Source organism: Passer montanus, unplaced genomic scaffold (assembly GCF_014805655.1).
Source record: "Passer montanus isolate IOZ18808 unplaced genomic scaffold, ASM1480565v1 scaffold42, whole genome shotgun sequence".
NCBI classification, from domain to species: Eukaryota; Metazoa; Chordata; class Aves; order Passeriformes; family Passeridae; genus Passer; species Passer montanus.
Window position 1 is genome coordinate 5,205,358 of NW_024369041.1, and position 22,537 is coordinate 5,227,894.

General features: G+C 45.3%; 1 protein-coding gene across 4 annotated transcripts in view; it reads left to right on the top strand.

Moving 5' to 3' along the window:
- Positions 1 to 18,040, top strand: part of ARID5B (AT-rich interaction domain 5B) — a 116,965-nt gene extending 98,925 nt beyond the window's left edge. For all 4 annotated transcript variants that reach the window (XM_039719617.1, XM_039719618.1, XM_039719619.1 and 1 more), the window contains 2 exons: positions 8,029 to 8,227; positions 12,139 to 18,040. In XM_039719617.1, the coding sequence (XP_039575551.1) occupies positions 8,029 to 8,227; positions 12,139 to 14,289 (2,350 nt within the window). In that variant the 3' untranslated portion in view covers positions 14,290 to 18,040. The remainder of the gene's footprint in view (positions 1 to 8,028; positions 8,228 to 12,138) is intronic.
- The last annotated feature ends 4,497 nt before the right edge of the window (positions 18,041 to 22,537 follow it).

The following is a 22,537-nucleotide window of genomic DNA, read 5'->3' on the forward strand; positions in this document are numbered from 1 at the left end:
CTGCATGGCACCACAGACCTGTGGCTTCCTGGCCTCTTTGGGTGCTGCAGGAGGCTGGGTTCCCTTGGGATCTCCAGCCAGAATGGTCCCAGAGAACCCCATGGCCCAAGTCCTGCTCTTCAGCAGCATGTCTCCTGTGCTGGCCCTCACAAGCTACTAGCATTTCCAAAACCAGACTGTCCTGGGCAGACACAGCTGGAGGGGGATTTATTAGGCCTTGTGCTCTCACTAAATTAAGGCAGCTGAGTGGGAGAGTATTCTGCAGAGACACAGCCACTTGGAATTTGAGGAGGAGCAGATAGGTGAGATGGGCTGTATTTCTTCACGATGGGCACAGCCACACTTTGGACACTGACCTGCAGAGGGTTTTATTCTGGCTGTGGGTGTGGCCCCTGGGTACTTGCACATCTACCAGGGGACTAAACTTCAGGAGATGCAGTGCCTTGTACAGTTCAGAGCCCATTCTGCCATTTTTCTTTCTAAATCTCTCACATAAAAATTATATATGATCACAAACACAAGGCAGGTCAAAATAGGTCCCTTACACGGTTTCCCTTTACCAGCCATAAAGTCTGTCTACCCCGAGGATATTGTGCAGTAATTCAATATGCAGGAGAGTTCTGTGTTCCATGCAAATGCTGTTTGGTTTTCTAAAGCATTTGGATAACTTTCATAACATGTAAGCATTTCAGTGGAATTTTGCAGGAAATAACAGCCAGTTGTTAGAGGGAACAAAAAGTAGGGGGTAGTATAGCATCTGCATGAAATTGCTTATGGTTATCTTTTTTATACACATTGTAATTAATAGAAGGTTTTGATTTACACTGTTAAGTGTGAAAACATCCCCAGGCAAAAATTAATCAAATGTTATGTCATGCTGTAAACTACAACTAGCTCTTTGTTTGACTAAAAAAAAAAAAACTTGCCAAGAAACAGTTTTCTCTCCTTGTTTTATTTTTGTCTTCACCCCACTTCCCTGCCCCCCTCACACTTCAGCTGGTCCCAGACTCCCAGAAAACTTCACAAGTTGCAAATTGTCTCCATAGTTTTCCATCAAGCACAAATTTAAGCCTGAAGATAGATGAGGTGTCTCAGTTCTCTCTTTATTTTCCTAGGTTTTTGGTTTGGTTTTTTTTTCTTTTTGATAAATAACAAGAGGTTTCTACTTATGATTTTCTGCCCTCAGGGCTTTATCATTAAGATTAAATAACTGTACTCTCAAGCATACCACTGAACAAACATCTTTTCAATTATGTGAGTAACAGATGCTTTAACAAAGGAACTATTGAAAATTCAGAAAGCTTCCCCCCTCCCCAAAATTTAAAAAGTATCAGATGACAGAGGAATGTAATTGTTTACCATTAAAACAGATCCCTAGCTGTCCTTTTAAAACATCTGAGAACATGCATTTTTAATTTTTTTTTCAAAATTTCTGGGGTTTCAGCCTCAGCAACTTACTGGTCAGTGCTAGAATCAGCAGGAGTCCTTGAGTGCAAAATGCTGGTCAGTCAGGCAGTGCCTTTCAATGCCTGCAAGCAGATGATCTCTCTCCTGGTGGGGAATTGTTTTCCCACCTACATCCTTCCTTTCACCCAGGAGTTTGTCCCAGCAGAACTGGGGCCTGCCGAGTGCTGCCCAGTGCTGCTGGGTGCATTGTCACCAATGCCAAGTGTGCCCACCATGCACGTGTGCCTCGGCGCTTACGGGGTGCTGGGGCCCTGCTGTGCCCAGAGCTTTGGGGTGCCAGCAGCCCAGCTCAGTGCTTGGAGTCACTCACACATGGCGATCCCATTCCTTGACATCCAGGAGTAGGGACAGACTCAGCACAGGGGACAAGCCCCTTTTCCTTGCTGGGAGCTGAGTAGCCCCAGGAGAGTGCTGCACAGTGAGAGGTGTGCCATTCTCTTTTGTAGGAGCAGCACCAATGAGTAAACACCAAGTAAGATCTTTTCCCTCGGACTGCCCAGCAATGCTGGGAATCTCCACCTTGTACTTTAGGACTTTGTTAACATGAAAGAGAGTGCCCATAGTTTGTTCAGCTTTCTGCAATATAGATGTAATTCATTGCTCCCAGGGAGGGTCAGCAGGATTTTGGGGTCCTGCCAGGAGACCTGCACCCCACAGGCAATGCAAAATGGCATCTGTAAACTTGTTCTGGGCCTAGGGAGCAAGCACTGCAGGGACTGCATGGACCTACCATGCCTTCAGATGCAGAAATGGTGACTATGGCCAAAAGAGAGTCTTGTAGTGGTTTTGGTAGAGTGATCTGGGGAAGTTGCTCTGTGCCCACCATTCTTCCTTTGATTATTTTCCATGTCGTAAATCTGCGCCAGAGGCAGGAGACTGGAGTGGTTCATGTCCCCCTGCTGAGCCCTAGGATCAGGAGTGCCTGAGCTTGCCTCGCTGGGCCGTGCAGTTAAATCAACAGCTGTGTTTGCAATGTCACTAATTTCCAGTTTACTTAAAACGAAGTGTCTCTGAATTCTCTCAGAGCAGCGCTGTTCCCACCTTTCAGCAGTAAGCCATTCTCATTACCCACCAGCACTCCCAGTGGGCTGTGAGGAAAGTTGTTGTTGAAAGGATGAAAGAGCCATTTCTTTAAGGAAGGAAAGTTCTTTGGAAAGAAAATTGAACTCCAGCATATTTTGTCTTTGCTGATATAATACGTGCCAGTTTTGTACTTCAGACAAATGCAAATAAAGCCATTGCTATTGTGTTCTGCACAAAAGCACGTGAGGCTTGCTTTCATAACCCCTGCATTGTACAATGAAATCCAGGGAAATCAGACCTCAGGAACACACTGCTTCATTTCCTGAATGTATTTTATATTCCCATTTTGGAAAACAAGCTGAGACCTTAAAGTTTGGGTTATTCCTCTCCCCTCAATGCTGGGAACGTGTCACTGGTGGCCAGGAGAGCTGCCTCCTGCTCCTGGCTATCCCCACCAAATGATTGCCATTGAAGGTTTCCCTTGCTGTTTCCCTTGCCTGCACTGGACCAGTGCTCGAAGATTTATTCTTTTGAAAAGCAGCAGCATAAAAAAGACAAGACTTCTCCCGGGATCAGAGCTCAGGCATTCCTGCTGATCCCTTAAAACAGCTGAATGTTTTGCCACTGACTTTCTAGGGGAAAAGAATCAGGTTTCTCACTGAGGTTACTGATAGGGGCCCATTTTCACCACAGGGGCTGTCCCAGCCCTGCACTCAGACCCTCTGGCTGCAGGGGCTGTGGGCAGCTCTGCACGGCTGCTGTGAGCATCCTGGAGCAGATGGGTGTCCTCTTGGACTGAAAAAACTGGTCGTCTTGCCCCCCAGCTCTGGTAGTGCCTGCACAGGAAGGAGTTGGAGCCACCATGGCCTTATGGGCTCTGGAGGAAAGCGTTTTCCAAATTCCAACCACTAAAGAGACCTATTGCCTGTCCCTTTTCAGCATTTTTGAAGCTCTAACAGCTTAATGTTCTCATGATTTACATTAGCATCTAATCCTTGCATAATCTCACTAATCCCTTGGCCCCAAGATATCCATTGGCAGTGAGTTCCATGGGTTAACTGGTCACTGTATTCATTTGGTGGAGCAAATTTAAATCATTTTCCATTTCTCTTGCAATTAGCCTCCTTAACCTGGCCAAGCATGCGAATGGGGCAGTATCTCCCAAGGAGTGGACTTTGGTATTTTAAGGCCTTCCAAGATTATTCTTCTGGCTGAAAGGCTCCAATGCATCCTATTTTGTGTTGGGCTTGGATCCCTGGAGAAAGTACAGTGATGTCAATGGGAGACATGCTGAAATATTTTACTCTGCCAGAAAGAAAACAAAAATAAACACTGAAACAGCGATGCAAAAAAAATATTGTAGGGGTTGTGCTGAGTTGCCTTCTTCCCTCCATCACCCTGTGTGTCCTGGGCATATGGTTCCTCCCCAGCCCAGAGCCCCGTCATATCCATACACAGTAGGGAGAATTAAAGAGGAAACTGGCAGCCTTAACATTTAATTTCCTTCCTCTTTCTGGGCTGGTCAGATCCTTTGCATTATTGTAACTATTTTTTTTATCATGCCTATAAATAGATGTGCTCTCATGTGTCCTGTGAAGCAGAGTCAGGCCAAAAAAGTCATTCATTCTGCATAATCAATACATGTAGTGGTTACTGGCTCGGATGAGAACTTGTACTGTTAGTTCTGTAGCTGGGAAAAAAAATGTTGACTAATAAAGATTAAGGGCTTTTTTTTCTTTTTATGAAATGCTAATGATGAAGACATGTTTGATATACTGTGAAATACATTTCTCTAATGTGAAGTTTCTGCTTTTTGTTGGGAAAGAGATTTAGTCCCTGGAGGATTTTAGAATTTGTAAATATAAAATTATCTGCTTCAGTGTTTTTTAAAAAAAGGTTGGCAGAAAGCCAGCTTACTTACATTACTGTAATAGATTTGCTGACCTCTGACATCTGCTGCAGAGAAGTACATTGAATTTTTCATAATATCAGATGATGCAGATCTAAAAACTCGGTACACTGCACCATTATTTAATTCAGGACTTACTAAAGGAAAATCTTTTTTTAATAGCAGTTTATACGTGATTAAACTTAATATTGCCGATTGTAATAAATCAGGATTAGTATAGTACTGATTTGTTAATCTAACTTGTATTGATTTTAAGTTGTCTTTATTTAAAAAAAATATAAAAAGAAAAAAAGGAAAAAGACTGGCTTTTCACAGTGACTGAATTTAATAAGAAGCCCTGTGATAGCAAAGACTCCCCTACTGTTTCTGCTCTTGGCTGGAAAATGTTATTCTTGTATTATTCCAGGAAAAAAAAAAAACCTCATGCTGCTAAAAATCTGCTGCCTGTGGAAAGATTTTTTTAATACACTAGTGCTTACATATTCTATTTATGTTAATTGACTTATAAATAATACATTTTATTAATGTTAATATTGGAATCTTGATCATGATAAAGACCCTTTTATTTGGTCTTCTCGCAGGCTTTTCAAGTAAATATTCTTTAGACCACAAAATATTCCCCCTCTTTTCCTTTTTTATGAATACTTTTATACTTCCCCCCCTGTCGGGAAGTACAGCCACAGTTCAAAGCGACTGAAAACATAATTGTTGTTTCCAACATACGATACATTTGAGGTATCTGGATCCAGTTTTTTGGACGTTGTCTTTACCTCTCCTTGCGCAAAGATTGATTAAATCTTACCTGCACTGCAAATATTTGACCAAGAAAAAAAATATCTCGTGCTGGTTTCAGACATGTCACATTCTGCTAAACTATTTGGCTAACAGCAGATCGCATTCTTCCGGTGTTGGGCAATATTGACCTTAAATTGGCTAAGCCGGCTGCTTTCATGGCATGTGAGCCGGCTGCTTACATGTTGAGAGAGCTGTATTAGCTTTATTACTCCTGCGCTATAAAAACTTCTAATAATCAAATGATAAGATCATATCCTGTGGGTAATTGTGTTGTACCATGACAGGATAACTGAAAAAACATTCAGTGAAAATTGCAACCGACGGAAATCTCTACGTGAAGAGGCAATTGCTGGTGTTGCTGGGCTCTGTGCTGCTCCCTGGGGTCTCGCAGCCTGCGTTCCTGCCCGGCTCCTCGCCAGCCGCCCCCAAAAGCCACCTCGGCCGGCGCTCCTTTGAAACGAGGAGGGGAAAATCCTAGAACAAGCCATCCTTGTGTTTTGACTCAGTTTTACCTTAGTCATGCCGCCTCCCCGATACACGAAACGTTTAATTCCAGATTTCCTGCCACTGGCTCCAGGCCACTGACCGGCTATGTGAAATGTATTTTTACTGCTGTCGGCCTGCCAACTGCTGAGCTCAGTGAAAAATAACTAAAATGAAAACCTTGTACTCCCACATGAACCCTTAAGATCAGAAAAGGAAATTTAAGCCACGGTTACTAATTAGCACCCAAGCTAATGAGTTCTGGTGAGGTGCAGAGGCAGGAGGAGGAGGAGGAGTTTGGGTCCCGCGTTACCCTACAAGGCTCAGCAAAGAGCACGCGAGCACTGATTAATCACGTTGGCCCGGGCCTTGCTCCTGGCCCAGCCATAGCCACTGGGTTAATCCCTGGGCATCTTCCAGGGAAAGGCTCCTTCCTGGGGCTGGGAGCATCTCTGTCCCCCATGAGGCACCGGACAGCGGCTGAAACCTTTACGGATGGAATATGTAGATTTTTAATGGGCGATGCGTTCCCATGGAAACAAAACAAAGTCAAACACTCCCCTCGCAGTGCTAACAATTACTGTAATAAAATGTGTTTTTATTAAAAGCGACTTTAAATACTTAACACATGGCAGAGCAGCCTCGGCACTGCCCTGTGTGAAACCCAACCTTGCCTGTAAGTGAAGTCCAAAGTGCTTTGTGCGGCTCAGGGAGGAATTTGGTGTTTTCACCAATATTTGTGCTTTGCAAATGAAATGTAGCAGCCTCAAGTATGAACAGGATTATTTTTTTTCTTCTTCTGCTTAGTTATGCTTTTTTTTATATAAACATTACCTGTAATATTACAGTGGGAAGCAGGTATTTGGCAACTACGTATTATTTTGCTAAGTTTGCATAGAGGGAGCAGTTTCCAGTTTTAGCAGCTGTAACATGTTTAAACTCAGTTTGTAATGGGATCTGAAGATGAATATTCCCTGTGGGCTCTGCTTAGCTTCATTACTGGAGCCCTGCCAAATTCAGAGCTAGAAAGTATTATTCACGCCTCTTTGCACATACCATGTCAGAGCATGCTCAGTTAATGAATTTTGTTTCTAATATAGCATAAATTAGGTTTATATTTTAACATAATTTATGTTGTATTTTATTAAAATGTAAAATATTATGATCACGAGCAATCTAATTCTGCTCTCTTAAGCCCAAACTGTGTTTGAACATCTAAGTATGTAAATCAAAATTGCATGCTTAGAAACTGATTCTAGGATAACAAACGAATATCTAAACCAAAGAGGTTTCTGCCTTGGAGTCTTAGATTAAAGATAATTAAGGATTCCTGGTATTTGAGTAGATCTATGTTGTTTATAAGCAAAGTACATTTTCTTCACAGAGTCAACTTGTCTTTTTTTTTAACAGATTATGTTTGCTGTATTAATGTTCATATTTTTAAAGTCTGAGTCTTATATTAATCCCACAGTGAGTCATTAATCATACTAAAATGCATTATAAAAACTTTAATCACTGAAGTTGAAACTGAGATTGTAATGCAATCCATCCTTTTTAATTATATCGGTTATTTTTCCTTTCAGATCAAGAATTGCAAAGGGAAAACAGAGAAATTAAAACTCAGTGTGTTTGATGCTTTCAGGGGAGGATATTTTTTGTTTCTGTTTCTTCCTTGTATTTTTAAAGCAATTTCGTGCACTTTGTGGCAGACAGCTCCCCAGTGAAAAATTCCTTCATATTTAACTCTTCTCCCCCTTTTTTTTTTAAGAAAGGCTCTGGTGACTGTCACTGCATCCCTTGCAGGGGTGAGGCTGGGCTGGTGCTGGTGGCAGCCGGGCGGGTGCTGTGCCCACCTCGCAGGGTTTCTGCAGCCCAGCTCTCCTCCTGGCACTCGCCCTTGCAGGCAAGGGAACCAGCAGCCTGGAAATTGTGTAGCTGGTACCAAGCTGGCTATGGCTTTGTAGGTGTTTTCCTGGGGCTTGCTGCATGCTGTTAAAGTCGGGGAGGGAAAATAAAAATAAACGGTGGGGTTTGTTTGTTTTTTTTTAATCAGTCTAAAACGTAATGGCTGATATTCTCATCTGGTACAAATTGGTGTAGCCACACAAACCGCTGTGAAGTTACTGACAACTAATCCACACGAACTGAAACTCCACTGAATTTATTCCACGTTATAATCTTGCCAAATAAATTGATTTCTTATACTTGGATTTATAGATGTAGAGTTTAAACTGTTGCTTTTATGGCACAGAAGAAGATGGATTTATTAAGTAAACTGCTCACAGTGGATACTTTTTTTTCTTTGCTAGAACAGCAAAACCTGATCAATTATTTGTTCCTTAATCCCCTAGATTAATCCTGCCATATGAAAGATTTATTAAAGGAGAGGAAGATAAGCCACTGCCTCCAGTGAAACCTCGAAAACAGGATAACAGTTCCCAGGAGAGTGAAGCAAAAACAAAAGTGTCTGCAACAAAACGCATCAAAAATGAAAACCAAAAGAGCAAGAAGGAAAAAGATAATTCACAGAAACCCCAAGATGCATCTGAGGTCTGTTGCTTCCCTGCTTTTCAGTGTTTCAATTAAAAATGCACAGCTTTAATCACATGAAATCCAGTGATAAAATATATAATTTAAACTGGAGAATTCCAACTAGTCGGCCTTTTAGTTTGCTCAGCAATGGAAATTCAGCTGTTGTGATACTATCTGAGTTGGGATTTTGCTGGGCTGTGAATGGCAGCCGATTGCTCCGTATTGCACAGCGGGGATGGCAGAGGACCAAGCTCTGGATCTGACTAGTACCAGTTCTGCTCATTGTATTATACAGTGGTCACCATTAACAGATCAGCAGCTGCCAAAGGGAAACCACACAACTACCACAGTTATTTCCTAATCTGAGTATAGGGTGCGGGAACCTCTAATATTGTTGATAATACTGTGGTAACTGTTGGACACAGCTGATTTTTATAATGGTAACCTCTGGATCAGCCCTTCTGTGCTCACAGATGTATGCATGACTGTGAGAAAACACGTTGCTCCCAAGGATTTTTATTGTATTATACTAAGTTTCTTTTTGAACTGAAAGGTCACATTTTGAGGGAACCACCTTCCAAGCCCTGCGATCAACTTCCCTCTCCCGAGCACTAGAGGGCTTTCAGCTGAGGTTCCTATTCAGACATAACAGGTTCCTGTCATGTCACTCTGCTTCATGTGAGCAGGCCCCAGTTTTCACTTACAGCCATGTTACTTGCAGGCATAGGACAGCCCTGTAGAAGAGAGTTTGTGTACACAGGGCGGGGTAAGATAGATGGTACAACTCGTGTTTGTCTGCACATAAGAGTAAATTTCAAGTGTTGTTCAGTGATGCAAAATCAATGGGGGTTTTGCTCCAGTGTTACTTAAGCACCTTCCTTTGCACGTCTGCCCACTCTCCTCTGTGCCCCGCTTGCACCGCATGTGAAGGAGGTGGTGAAGCTCCTGCAAACACACAACCCCTGCAAAACATGTTGCTTTTCCTGTCTTGGTGTGCCAGATCACAGCAGCCTTCAAGGCGTTGCAGTGAAAGTAAGTATTTCAAGAATGTCGAAACACATGACGTGCCCGGCAGACTATGGCTGCTCCTTTGGCTTCATTGTGTCTGGCAGGTACAGAAGTCCTGTTTCTAAACTTGCTTGGAAATTGTATTGAGTCAGCTATCAACAGTCCTCCTCTTCATTGTTTAAAAAAAAAAAACAATGCAGGTCCTGTAAACACAGATGCCTCTGAGACTTCATGTACCCAGTTTTGAGAACAGAAAATTTGGGGTTTCATGTCCCACTATCTTTTTAAGTTGTGCTTACAAGGACAATTAAATGTCCCATCCAAAGAAGAATTTGTGTTTTAAGTAACAGTACCATTGATATCTAATTTAGGAGCAATCGCCAGAAAGACTTTCTTCTTACATTGTAATTTTAAAGTACCTGTTTGGATAAAATAAAAAAAAAAAAAAAAACCATAACAAGAGGAGAGTGTGCACAAATGTGCTTCAGTCACTGGAAGGTTGCAAGGCAAGTTGCCCAAAGCAAGAAGAAGTGAAGTGATATCTTCTGCTCCCTTCTCTTGTCATTCCTTCATCCCTGATTATTTATTGAGGGTCTTGGATCAGGAAGACATGTTACACACTATCAGTACCACTGCTACTATGCCCAGCATAACAAGTCAGCAACAGAGTAACAGCCTTCACTTTGAATTTCCTTGCTTTTGTTGTTCCCTATCTCGAACTTCCTGCTGTTTAAACTGAAGTTATTTTTGTGTGGATTGCAGGAAGAGTTCCTAAGCTGTGCTTATCGGAAATGTAGGGAGCCTAGAGGAGACAATAAAAATGTACAATTATGGCAGTTCCCTATTGTAACATGGTACCTTTTATAGCAGAATTAATGTCTCCTCCCTGACTGGGGTGGAAGACATGTCCTGCCCCTATTTGATCAGGGCAGGCTATTAAGAACCTTGACCTCCATGTCAGTCATCATCCAGGTCAGTGATCACACAAAGCCCGAGCAGTGAAGGGGCTGCAGGGTGGGTGTTTCACCCCTGGGTGGCTGTAGGGCTCCAGAATTCATCTGAGCTTTGCCATATGGAGGGCTCCATGCCCAGGATGTGGCTCTTAACAGGGATTGCAGACTGGAGACATTCAGCTCCTTTGGGTGGAGCAAAATCCAGATGTGCTGGAGCCAGGCAGAAGGTTGCTTGTCTCTTGCACTGCAGCTGTGCCCTGGCAGTGGAGCCCCATTCCTGGGCCCTCGTCTCGGCACAGCAGTGATGGGGTATTGCTCTGAGGGAGAGCCCTACAGCCACCACATAAATGTGTGGGCATGTCCCCAACTAAGGCACCACTTAAGCCATTTCTGCATCTGGCCTGGAAACTGTGAGCTGGAAAAGCATAAGCCAGTTACAAATGTGTGGTCGTCTCAATTGCATGTTCAACTCATGCACCATTAGAAGTATGCAGGGAGAGAATATAACTTTTAATTTATTAGGATTGCATTTTCCTTTGTGCTCTTCACTGTTTTCCTGCCATCACAATGACATTGTCAGTGTAACAAGACACCAGACAAAATGCTATTAGCCTTAGACTGCACATTTCCTCACAATAGCTGAAACTTCAATCAAAGTATTGCTTAACAGAAACAAAGAGCAGAATGTACAGTTATTAAGTATGATTCTCTTTTTTTTCTCCTCCTTGCTTTGCTCATCTGTCTGGTATTTGCCTGTAATTTTATAAGCTCAAGAGACTAGCGATGGTACTTTGTAAAGGACCTAATGATGGTATTTGGCTGCAAAAGTCAGCTACGAGTTTAAAAAGAAGAACTTAGGATGACTAACAGACACTGTAACTAATAGGCCAACCAAACAGACAGGAATATTTAAAAGCAGCTGTGAAGAAATAAATCTCTGAGAGAGTTAGATTCGTTAGGACTGTCTCCAATTCCCTGCTCCTGCGACAGACCATAAAGCAGCATTTAGATGATAACTTTCTCGGTGCGTCTTATCTTTACAATGAAGGAAGAAAGAAAACAATAATAATAAAGGAATCGCACAATGCTGCTGTTTTATGACTGTCTTCTACCATGACATGTCAGAGGAGAGTGACAGCAGTTTTGAAAAGGGCTGTCAGTCAGCTGGATCGCAGATGGGATGCTCTGGTGACCTCTGCGGGTCACAGTTCAGCCGGCTACATAATGGGATGAATAGTGTGAATTGTGCACACACGCTCTATTAATGGGGGAGCAGAACGAGCCACGGTCCCATTGACGAGAACGTATAAAAGCCATGTTTGTAATAGCAGGCACACACACACTTACTGAATGTTGACAACTTCATTTTAATCCGTTAATAAAAAAATGTGTGTCCTAGTTAAGCTGTGGCAGTGATTTGCTGCCTACAATAGGGATTTCTAGTATGCCATTTCTATCATTTTCACACTTTAATGCAGAACTGGGTGTGAATGATCTCCTGTGTGATCACTGAATGTTAAGATAGCTATGCTGGAGAGACTTTAGGGAAGGAAAAGCGTAGGAATAGTGTGGTTTTCTTGGGTGAAGTTGGCTGGTAGGAGAAATTTCTATAGCTTTATTGTTTGTGTCATGAAATCTGCTCTTCTGCATTTGCCTAATTAATTTTAAAAAAGTATATAACCTCAGCATTTAGCTATCTGATCGAGCCATCAGTGCCTCTCATCAGGTTACAACCATCTGCTGTTTGGAAGTGCTTTATTTTGACTCTGACAGGGATGGTGTATTTTTTAATATTTCCTGGAGATACTTCTCTGAGTCCGGTACCTGATGTTAGAGTCTTCACATGCCAGCAAGGTGGTTGGCAAGTCCTTCTCTAAAAGTAGCCAGCAGCGTACTGTGCATAACCTTACAAACAGGCTGCCAGGACATACTGCATTCTTACTATTGTCTGTTGAATCATTTCATTAGGTTTCATCAGAACAAGAGAAGGATCAAGAATCAGCAGACCAGAAGAACTTGCCTGAACATCCTGCAGTGGGAGAGATGAAACAACCTGTGCAAGGCCCTCCACCTCTTTTACCAGAGACAGCTCGGACACTGCCCCTGGAGAAGACAGACATGACAGAAAACAGCAGCAACAGTGAGAAAGCCAAGGAGGAGGTTCAGCACTCATCCTCTTTCTCGAGTGCTTCTGTGCCTGCAGAAGAAGACGCTGTGCTGGATGCCACTGTCACAAAACGATTACACCCTTCAGCAGATGCCCTGGAAGACACAAAACCTGAACAAAGACTACACAAAGCTTTTACTGACAGCCTGGAAAGTGAACCTCCAGAAATGCCCTTCACAGCTTTCCCAGTCCATCTGCCCACTCAGAGTGACATGGAAGATGAGAAACTGCCAGGGATGGCCGATTACATTGCAAACTGCACGGTGAAAGTGGACCAGCTGGGAAACGAAGATATCCACAATGCACTCAAGCAAACACCCAAAGTCCTGGTGGTGCAGAACTTCGACATGTTTAAGGAAAAGGAGCTGCCTGGGTCCATGAATGATGACTCCACTTTCAGTTACACACCACTGCTGTACTCAAAAGGTAATCCAGGCATCATGTCACCCCTGGCAAAGAAGAAGCTGCTGTCACAGGTCAGCGGGGCCACGCTCTCGTGTAACTATCCTTATGGTTCTCCTCCACCTTTGATCAGCAAAAAGAAGCTCAGCAGCAGAGATGAACTGTCCTCAGGCATATCGCAAGGTCCCCACGCCCCTAATTCTGATCCTGTAGCAATTAATAGGCCCTCAGTCATACAACATGTACAGAGTTTTAAAACCAAGGAAGAAAGGAAGTCAATTAATAATGTTTTTAAGCATGACATGCTAAGTAAACCAGATCCTCAGCGCTGTGATTTTTCAAAACATCACCTCAGTTCTCTTGCCGAGTCATACCTACCGAAGTTGGATATCCAGGACTGCAAAGATAAAATGAGTGAGAAAAGGGCACTGCAGCACTCCCATGTGCCCACTTTCTTGGCAGATTTCTATTCATCACCTCATCTGCACAGCCTTTATAGGCACACAGAACACCACCTTAATAATGAACAGACATCAAAGTACCTCCCCCGGGACATGTTCAGAGAGTCTGAAAATATTTCTACTTTTACTCAACACAAACACCAAGAAAAACTAAATTTAAATTACCGGCCCTCTTTGCATCAGCAAGAAAAAAAGGCAACAGTGGAGGCTTCTTCAGATGATCAGCCAACAGATTTGAGTCTTCCAAAGAGCATACACAAACAGACTGCAAAGGTTCCAGGCTCCAGTCTCCCTCACTCATCCACAGCCCAGCAAGAATGCAAAGGGATCTCCCCGTTCCAGGCTGGAGGCAGCCAGGCGGTGAGCCTAGACTGTAACCCCAAAGCTTGTCGTGTGTCCCCTATGGCATTGACAGCCCCCAAAAAACACAGCGAGTTGCTCCACAGGTCTGGGAAGCAGCAGGCCCAGAGGCTGGAGAACCTGAGGAAGATGGAGGGGATGGTGCATCCTATCATCAGCCGCAGAACGAGCCCTCAAAATGTGGGGGCTGCCCGGCCTCTGAAACGGAGCCTGGAGGATTTGGACAAAGTTATTTCTGAAAAAAAAATCCGATCTGTCTCTCCTATTCACTTGCCAAAGGAGACCCCGGCAAAAGACAAGGTTCCCGACCAAGAGGGGGAAGGCAGCAAGTCAGTGCATGGCCTCCATTCTGGCAGCGTGCTGGAAAGCCACAAATTTCCCCTGTCAGCCCCCATCTTCCCAGGCTTGTATCCGGGAAGCCTGTGCACGGGGCTGAACAATCGCCTCCCACCTGGGTATTCTCATCCCCTGCAGTACTTGAAAAATCAAACCGTGCTATCTCCACTAATGCAGCCTTTGGCTCTTCACTCCTTCATGGTGCAGAGACAATTCCTCACGTCCCCTGCAAACTCCCAGCAACTGTACAGACACTTAGCTGCAGCAACACCTGTAGGAAGTTCCTACGGTGACCTTTTGCATAACAGCATTTATCCTTTAGCTGCTATAAATCCTCAAGCTGCATTCCCACCTTCCCAGCTATCCTCTGTACATCCCAGCACAAAACTGTAAACCCCCTCACTCACAAAGAAAGGTCTGAGGAGAAAGTTCAGTTAGCAACATTCCTCCCCCGTGACAATGTCTTGCAGCAGATTTAGCAATCTGTATTTTTGTCAACCAGGATGCAGTTGTAGCCCACCTAGAGGAGCGTCTTGGAGTTTGATGGAGACAGGACTGCTTCTTTAATTCTGGTCTGGCTCCCACATTAGCCCCCTCACCCCTTATCCCTGCCCCTGCAAAAAAGAAAACCAAACCAAAAAAAAAAAAAAAAAAGCCAACAAAACAAAAGAAAAAAAAACCACACACAAAAAAAAGAGAGAGAAACAAAAACACAGAAAAAAAAGAATTTTTTTTGGATTTTGCGTATGTGTTTTCTGAAAGGACTTGAACACAGTAAGAGCAGATGTTCAAAGGGAGCCGTGGAAACGCAGGCCCAGTCCTGAGCTCACTGAAGCCCCAGTGAGGGCTGTGTTTGCCTTTCACTGAGCCGAGGACCGGAGGCTGTGCATTGTTGCAAATGAGTCAAAGACTTCAGATGAACCTGGAAAGGAGAAGTGGGCCGAGAATCTGTACAATCAGTGGATGTGCTTTTTTGGGTAACTTTTCCTGACTTTTAAAGATTCAATCAATGCAATGTATAGTAAAACGGCAATAGATTTTTTCATTTTAACACTATTAGAACAGAATGGTAAACACTGTTTAATTTGACTGTACATATCCACTTCATAAACTACCAGTGTCACATTTGGTCACAATAATTTATATAGTTTTGTTTGTCCAGTATATTCTGTGCTCTTTATGTTTGTTTTTTTGTTTTGGGTTCTTTTTTTTTAAATTAAACAGTATCATTTTATCTGCAACTTTTTTAAAGGCTGTGGCTGTCCTAATTTTTTTTTATTATGTATTTGTAATTTTTCCAGTTTCTTTGTACTTTTGAGCAGCGTTTTTGTTTTGTTTTTGTCGTAACGTTTACTGTTTACAAACTGAAGCAACTGGTTCAGATTAATCTTAATGGTTATAAACTTACTGTAGGTGATGTTATGGTGCAAGGATGCAAACAAGGTTCCTTTCCCCACGGCCCACCCTGTGAGGTGCTGAGCACCTCTCGCCCTCCTCCTGTTGTTTCAATGGCTCCTACGCTGCTTCTCCCCTCCCTCCGAGCTTTGCTTTCCTGTATCGTGGTCTGTGAATTTGTTGAGCGTTGTACTTAATCTTACCTAGGCTGTGAAACCCTCCTGCCTACCAGAGAAACGGTCTAGAAAACAAAATCTCCCTGGCTCAAGCTGCTGAATGAGAAAGGAGTGCAGAAAACAGATTTGTGAGAATGTTGAGAATTTCAGAAGCTGTGAGAGGAGCCAGTGTGGATCTGAATTAGAGGCCTACAGGTTGTTTCTGTGCCTCACGATGGGTAAGGGGGTTCTGTGCAGTGGTTGGGATGGTCCTTCCACGCTCCCACGGGGATCTCGGCCTCTCCCTGCACATCCTTTTGCAGGGGGAAAGCCCAGGCATGGAGAGGCTGGATTTTCCAGATGAAAGAGCTTCCCTGTGGATGTATACTCACTTTGCAGGACATCACCACTACGTAGCTGAGCACAGACATTGATAAAGCAAAGTGCCACTTGGAGGCTTTATACAGTGTGAAAATTGGTTGTGGTTCAAACCATCTCAGTTACTGTTCAAAGACAGTGTACTTGATATGAAAAGATAAACTACTAAGAAACACTTTGCATGCTAGGCATGTCGTTAAATTTTCCCGTGATATGAAGCCAAATACAATATATAATGTATCATACTTAATATCCAAAGGTGGAAACCAGAATAATATACTCGTCTACTGTTACAAATCCAGCTTCTTCAATTAAATACTTTATATTCCTGTGGTAAAACTATATTTAATTGATTGATAAACAGACTAGTAGAACTTGGAACATTGATGTGCCAGTGCAGGGTATCCTGCTGCTCCACAAGTCATACAGGAAACAGAACCGCAGGCTCATCCAGGCAGAGGTCGCAGTGTGGAGGACATCTCTAGTAAAGTTGCACTAGATCTGAATCACGTAAGAGTCAGGGGTTTGGGGATGGGGGCGAGGAGGGCAGGGGAAAAGGGGGCAGAGAATATAAAAACCTACAGCAAACGCGAACAGAAGCTTGTTGTGTGTTTGGCAAAGCAAATGCTTCTCCTTGTTTTGGTTAAGTTGTGTGTTCTGGAGTTGTGCATTTGTTCACGCAGTGTCCAACGTCCCTTTTGGTTACGTCCTGTTGGAGTTTGCTGGTAGGCTTTTTGGAGCCATGCTGAGGCAGCACAGGGCTGGGGGACAGGGAGTGGGGTAGAAGGCTCCTCGCTTGTCCCTTGAGGAGACTGGCCACTGCTGGCTGGGGAAGCTCATACTGGGCAAAACGTCAGGGCTAAGGAAAAGAAATGGTGGCATAAACCCCCCAAAAGAAGCGATGCATTATTTGTTTAAGAACTCTTAACAGAAATCTTGGAAATCTTTCAACAGACTATTGAATTCTTCATTGGTTGAAAAGTCTTTTTTTTTTCCCTCAGTGTCTTAAATGGGGCTTTGTTTGCATTGTTTGAGTTCAAGAGGCCTTATTATTGAATGAAATTGCACAAGCCTTTCTTTGTGCAATCAGACCATTGTTATTGGTAGGTTTGTAAAGGAAACTGCAGAATCTAATTGGCAATAGAGTCATAAATCTATTTACTAGGAGCCAGTTCCAAGAAATGTTGCAATTCAAACGCTCTATGTCCAGGATGCATTAGGGATGCTAAAGGTTGTGAGATCCAAAGGAAGAGGCCCAGCAGCAAACGGCTCGTGTGTAGCTTCTGGCCACGCTGAGCCAGGCGTCGTGAAGCACATGGGAAGTAGGGCCTGATTCCCAGTGTGACTGTGCCCCTGGCCAGGCAGGGTGGGAGCAGGGCAGCGGTTTGTGGCAGGTCTTTTGTGGCTGTGAGCTGGCCTGGTGTGAAGAGCTTGCCCAGTGGGTTCAAGCCTGGGAAGTAGTTTGTCCTAGCAGCAGAGAAGTTGGCTTGGCAGCAGCTGGAGCTCCAGCAGGGCACAAGTGCTGTGCTGCCTCTGCCAGCAGCTCTGCCCCGTTTGGGGAGACGTGGGGCTGCCGCCTCCAGAGAGCACCACGGGGGTCCCTCGCGCCCGCCGCCTGCTCGCTTCCTTTGTGGTGATCAGTGAGGTCACATCTGGGCCAGTTTGGCCGTCGTGCAGATTTTGATGAGCAGTGGGACTTCCTGCACTGGTGTGAGGCGGGTGGCATTGGCAGTGCTGCCGTGAGTGCTGTTTGCTGTACATGTGGTTGATATTTCGCTCGTTCTCTTCCTCTTCCTCCCCTCTCCCCCCAGCCCCGCAGTTTTAAATATGTTCTAATAATGGCAGCATAATCTACTAGCTGTTTATACTTTTTTAACTTTCTTTTGTTGTAAATATTGTATACTTTTTGTGATTCAAGTTATGTAGCCTATATGCTCTGTAAGGTGATGATTTGTATATATAAAAATGGCCCAGTAATATTATATAGTTTCCCATTTAAAAGGTTATTGAGTAACCTTTGCATTAGTTTAAACACTACCAGAAATAAAGCTGAGCCAACTATAAACACTCAATTTTTGTATGTTTTCCAAATTGTACTTATTAATGCTTTTGATACTGTATTATGTGCCAATAGTTTCCCAATCACATAGCAGGCAAAAGATATTTTGTACTTTTTGATCCACTGTAATATTTAATAAAAAATGTTACTATCTGTTCCCTTTTGTGTTTGATTAATAATTCTGTAAACAGCCCTTATCACATTGGATTACATATTATCCCATCCGACCTTTCAGCCCTTATATTGGCTTTCTAGAGAAAGTATCTCCTCCTGCAAATGATTAGATTAAAGAAATGGAAGTTTGCAATTTCCTCAAGGAGGGAGAGACAAGATCTTCAGTCAGTGTCCCACTATTTTTGCACTTTAAAGTGTGGCTATGATCATGCTGACTATAGGAATAGCTTTTGGGAGGATAACTTCCATGCTCAGCCAGTGGCTCTAGTACCAAATTTGCTCCATTTGCATCTCAGAGTAGGACTTTTTTCTACCAGTACTACAGGCGTGAGCTGGGATCTGAAAATTGCCCCCTCTTTTTCCCAGCTCAAACATGAGTAAGGTTCTGGAGTCTTGGGAGTCAGATGCTAACTGCTAATTTTGCTGATGATGCTGAACAACGACCAAGCAAACTTAATTTTTTACTGTGTTTCTTGGTGGGTCTGAAAAGCCCCTATAAACCTAGGGCCCCTTTGAGAGCCCATAAGCACAGCAAATGCTGTTACACTCCTGGTCTCCATAGGTGGGAAAATCATTTGGGTGTGTGTAGGTCAGGCCTGGGTAGTGCCCTTGTCCAGCACAGCTCAGCAGCAGGACAGGAATGCCCAGTAGCCACCTGCTAATTCCACATCATTGCTTAGCTCCATGGTTCTGGGGCAGATATGCAGCAGGGAGGTTTCCCTCCCCATCCCTGGACTGTCCAGGAGCTGAGGCCATGGGGGGGCCTGGAGGCTGTTACTGCTCCATGTGTTCCCTCTGCCAGGCCAGCACAGACCAGTTTCACAGCTCTGTTAGATGAGGCTTCCAAATACAGGCTGCAGTCTCAAAAACAACCATTTCCTCCTCTGTGTGCCGGGAAATGCCAGCTTGAGGAGGAGAGCCAGCCACTGGGCATGTGTAAAGGATGCAGTGCTATTGAATCATAGAATATGCTGATTTGGAAGGGACCCATCAGGATATTCAAGTCCAGCTGCTAACACCGTGCAGGGCACCCCAGGAGTCACACCCTGTCTCTGTCAGTGTTGTCCAAACACTTCTTGAACTCAGACTTGGTGCTGTGGTCACTTCCCGTATGTGAAGCTGTGGGAGAAGATGGGGCCTTCTAGCAAACCTTTTCCCCTTCTGTCCTTGCCAAGCTGAGTGTTTTTATGTTGAAAATGCAGCCAGCTGGTGAAAGAGGTGGACGAAATGTGGACATGTGAATGCTGGCCCTTGCAGGAGATGCAGAGATGGCCAAGACAACTTGGTTTCCAGCACCATCCATGCTTCCTTGCTTTTTTTTTTTGCCCTTCCTAGTCTGTGGATTAATGTAAGCCAGCACTGCCTGTTTTTCCAGGGGGCTACCTTACCCACTCCAGAGTGTGGCTGAGAAGACCACAGGAGCAGCACCCTGGAACTTCTCATAGCCAGACTAGCCTGGCCTGTGAGTGGCACTGAGGCATAGCACCCTCCCTTGACTGGGCTGGGCACTTCCCAGTGAGTTTGCTGGGGGTCACTTGGGGGTCAGAGCACCCACACCTGGGCAAGCAGCAGAGCAAAGTAGTCTGTGTTGGCAGCACCCAGAGCATTTGCAGGGAAACGGGCACCTCTGCACGACACAGTGCACCCCACCAGTGGCTGGTGGGGTCTGCAGGAGAGCAGAGCTCCACCTAGGAAGAATTTGTCATCCTATTAGGGACTCCAAAGTGCCTCTGTGTTTGAGAGTGAAATGTCCAGTGATCTGAGAGAGGACAAGGGATGCTGTACCCCTGGCTTGCTGCAGACAAAGAGTTTGTCACCTTGTCACACCAGTTTTTCAAATCAGCTGCCAGCAGCAGGGAATTAACAGTTTTGAGGGTCTGAAGAAAAGTGGAGATGCACAATCTGGTGTTGCTGGCTGCAGTTTAGTTTTAGTTCCCCTGGCTGACGGCTCTTGGTCCTCTGTTTTTCTGCCTTGCTTTTCCACAATTACATGGCAGTACCCTGTGCTGGGCTCCTTTTAGAAAAAAGAGTGTCATTGAACCTGGTTTCTGATTCCTGGGCCATGGCACATGCCCTTTGAGGACCTCAGAGAACTTTTGCAAGCCTTGCACCCCAGCAGGTAAGGAAGAGAGGGCTTAGAGAGCTGAAAGCTAGTGGGGGTCCTGGGGCAGGATTGCCCTGCCCTGGATGCATCACAGGGAAATTGGCTCAGCAGCAGCTGCATTTCCTGGCAGCCTTTCAGGATAATCACATGGTGATGCCAACCTGTTGGGAATGGGGCCCTTCCTCTGTCTCTTCCTCACCACCAGTGTCTCTGCTCCAGAATATTTCAGGAACATTTTCTGCAAAGTTTCCGCTGCTGGGAGGAGCTGATCACACATAGACATCACTGCTAATCCTCACTCTAATTGCTCTTGGAAATTCAGCGCTCACCCACAGGCTTTCCAGGAATATCACACACCTTTTGCTCTTCTCAAATCAAAAACAATAGAGCCTGTATGTTTGCCTTCCCAAATTTGGACACGCTCACAACTGAAGTGTTACGGGTATGTATCACATGGAATAGAAACATAGGAGGATTGGAAGGTCTTGAGGAAAGCAAAAGGAGTATCCCCCAAAGCATCCCCAGTCTGCCTGGAGCCGTGGCTGCTAAGGGTTTGCATTCCTGCAGGAGAAAGCCATGGCTGTGGCCAGGAGCATCTCCTGCTGCCCTCTGTGCAGGCGCTGCGTGTCCAGCGAGCAGGCAGGGATACAGCTTAATCTGTGCTTTCATTTAGCTTTTCAGTTTGTCCTTTACGGGATTAAAAAAGAGTATTCGCGATGTCAGATGCTCCATCTAGTGCTCACCTTCGGAACGAGCCCCCCAGGTCACAGGCCAAGCCTGCGGCCAGAGGTGCCCTGTCCTGGTAAATTGGGGCTGTAGGGACAGGACCCTCCACAAGAGCCAGCAGACTGGGGATGAATATTCCCAAAAGTGGGTTAAACAAATTCATGGAGACTTTTGTAGGTGCTGAAAGAGCAGTGATTTGGGTAAAAGCGCCACATTCAGGAGACCCACAAGTTGTGAATGGTGGCAGCTGTGAAGACCTCCCGTGCTCACAAGGGTGAGGGGTGCCTGCAGAGCCAGCACGTGTGCCCTGTCCTTGGGTGCTGCACGTGGGCACAAAAATCCTGGTAGCTCCCTCCTCCTCCTCCTGGTGCTGCTCCTGGGGACAGAGCAGCTCAACAGCTGCTTGGTTTTGGTGATGAGCATCAAAGCTTTTAACGAATTGCCTTGGCTGTGGGGGCTGCTTTCCTGGGAAATGAGGGGGCTGAGGATGCCGGGCCCATGAGGGGCTTCACTAATAATGGAAGAAAGACGGGGAAACCCACTGAACTTGCAAGTGTTGCTCAGTTTGTTCTGCAATTTAGTCAGGAAAGGGGAAAAAAAGGCATCCCATCCCCTCCTCTGCCTGGCCATGCCCCAGGGCATAGGAGGGTGCTGTGAGGGGATCCTGTGAGGGAATCCCATGAGGGGCTGCCATGCTGTGAGGGGCTGCCATCCAGTGAGGGAGTTGCTGTGAGGAACTGCAGTGTCCTGAGGTGATCCTGCGGAGGGCTGCCATGTTGTGAGGGGCTGCCATGCGTGAGGGGCTATCATGTTTTGAGGCGCTGCTCTGAGGGGTTGCCGTGTGGGGAGGAACTGCAGTGTCCTGAGGGGATCCTTTGGGGGGCTGCCATGTTGTGAGGGGCTGCTGTGAGGGGATGCCATTCTGTGAGTTGATCCACGAGCAGCTGCCATGCTGTGAGGGGCTGCCATGCTGTGAGGGGCTATCATGTTTTGAGGGGGTTGCTGTGAGGGGCTGCCATGTTGTGAGGGGATGCCATTCTGTGAGGTGATCCATGAGTGGCTGCCATGCTATAAGGGGCTGCCATGTTGTGAGGGGCTGCCATGCTGTGAGGAACTGCAGTGTCCTGAGGTGATCCTGCGGAGGGCTGCCATGTTGTGAGGGGCTTCCACGCTGTGAGGGGCTATCATGTTTTGAGGCGCTGCTGTGAAGGGTTGCCATGTTGTGAGGAACTGCAGTGTCTTCAGGTAATCCTGCGGAGGGCTGCCATGTTGTGAGGGGCTGCCATGCTGTGAGGGGCTGCCATGCCGTGAGCGGGTTGCTGTGAGGGGATGCCATTCTGTGAGGTTATCCATGAGCGGCTGCCATGCTGTGAGGTGATCCATGAGCGGCTGCCATGCTGTAAGGGGCTATCATGTTTCCAGGGGGTTGCTGTGAGGGGTTGCCATGCTGTGAGGAACTGCAGTGTCTTCAGGTAATCCTGCGGAGGGCTGCCATGTTGTGAGGGGCTGCCATGCTGTGAGGGGCTATCATGTTTTGAGGGGGTTGCTGTGAGGGGCTGCCATGTTGTGAGGGGCTGCCATGCTGTGAGGAACTGCAGTGTCCTGAGGTGATCCTGCGGAGGGCTGCCATGTTGTGAGGGGCTTCCACGC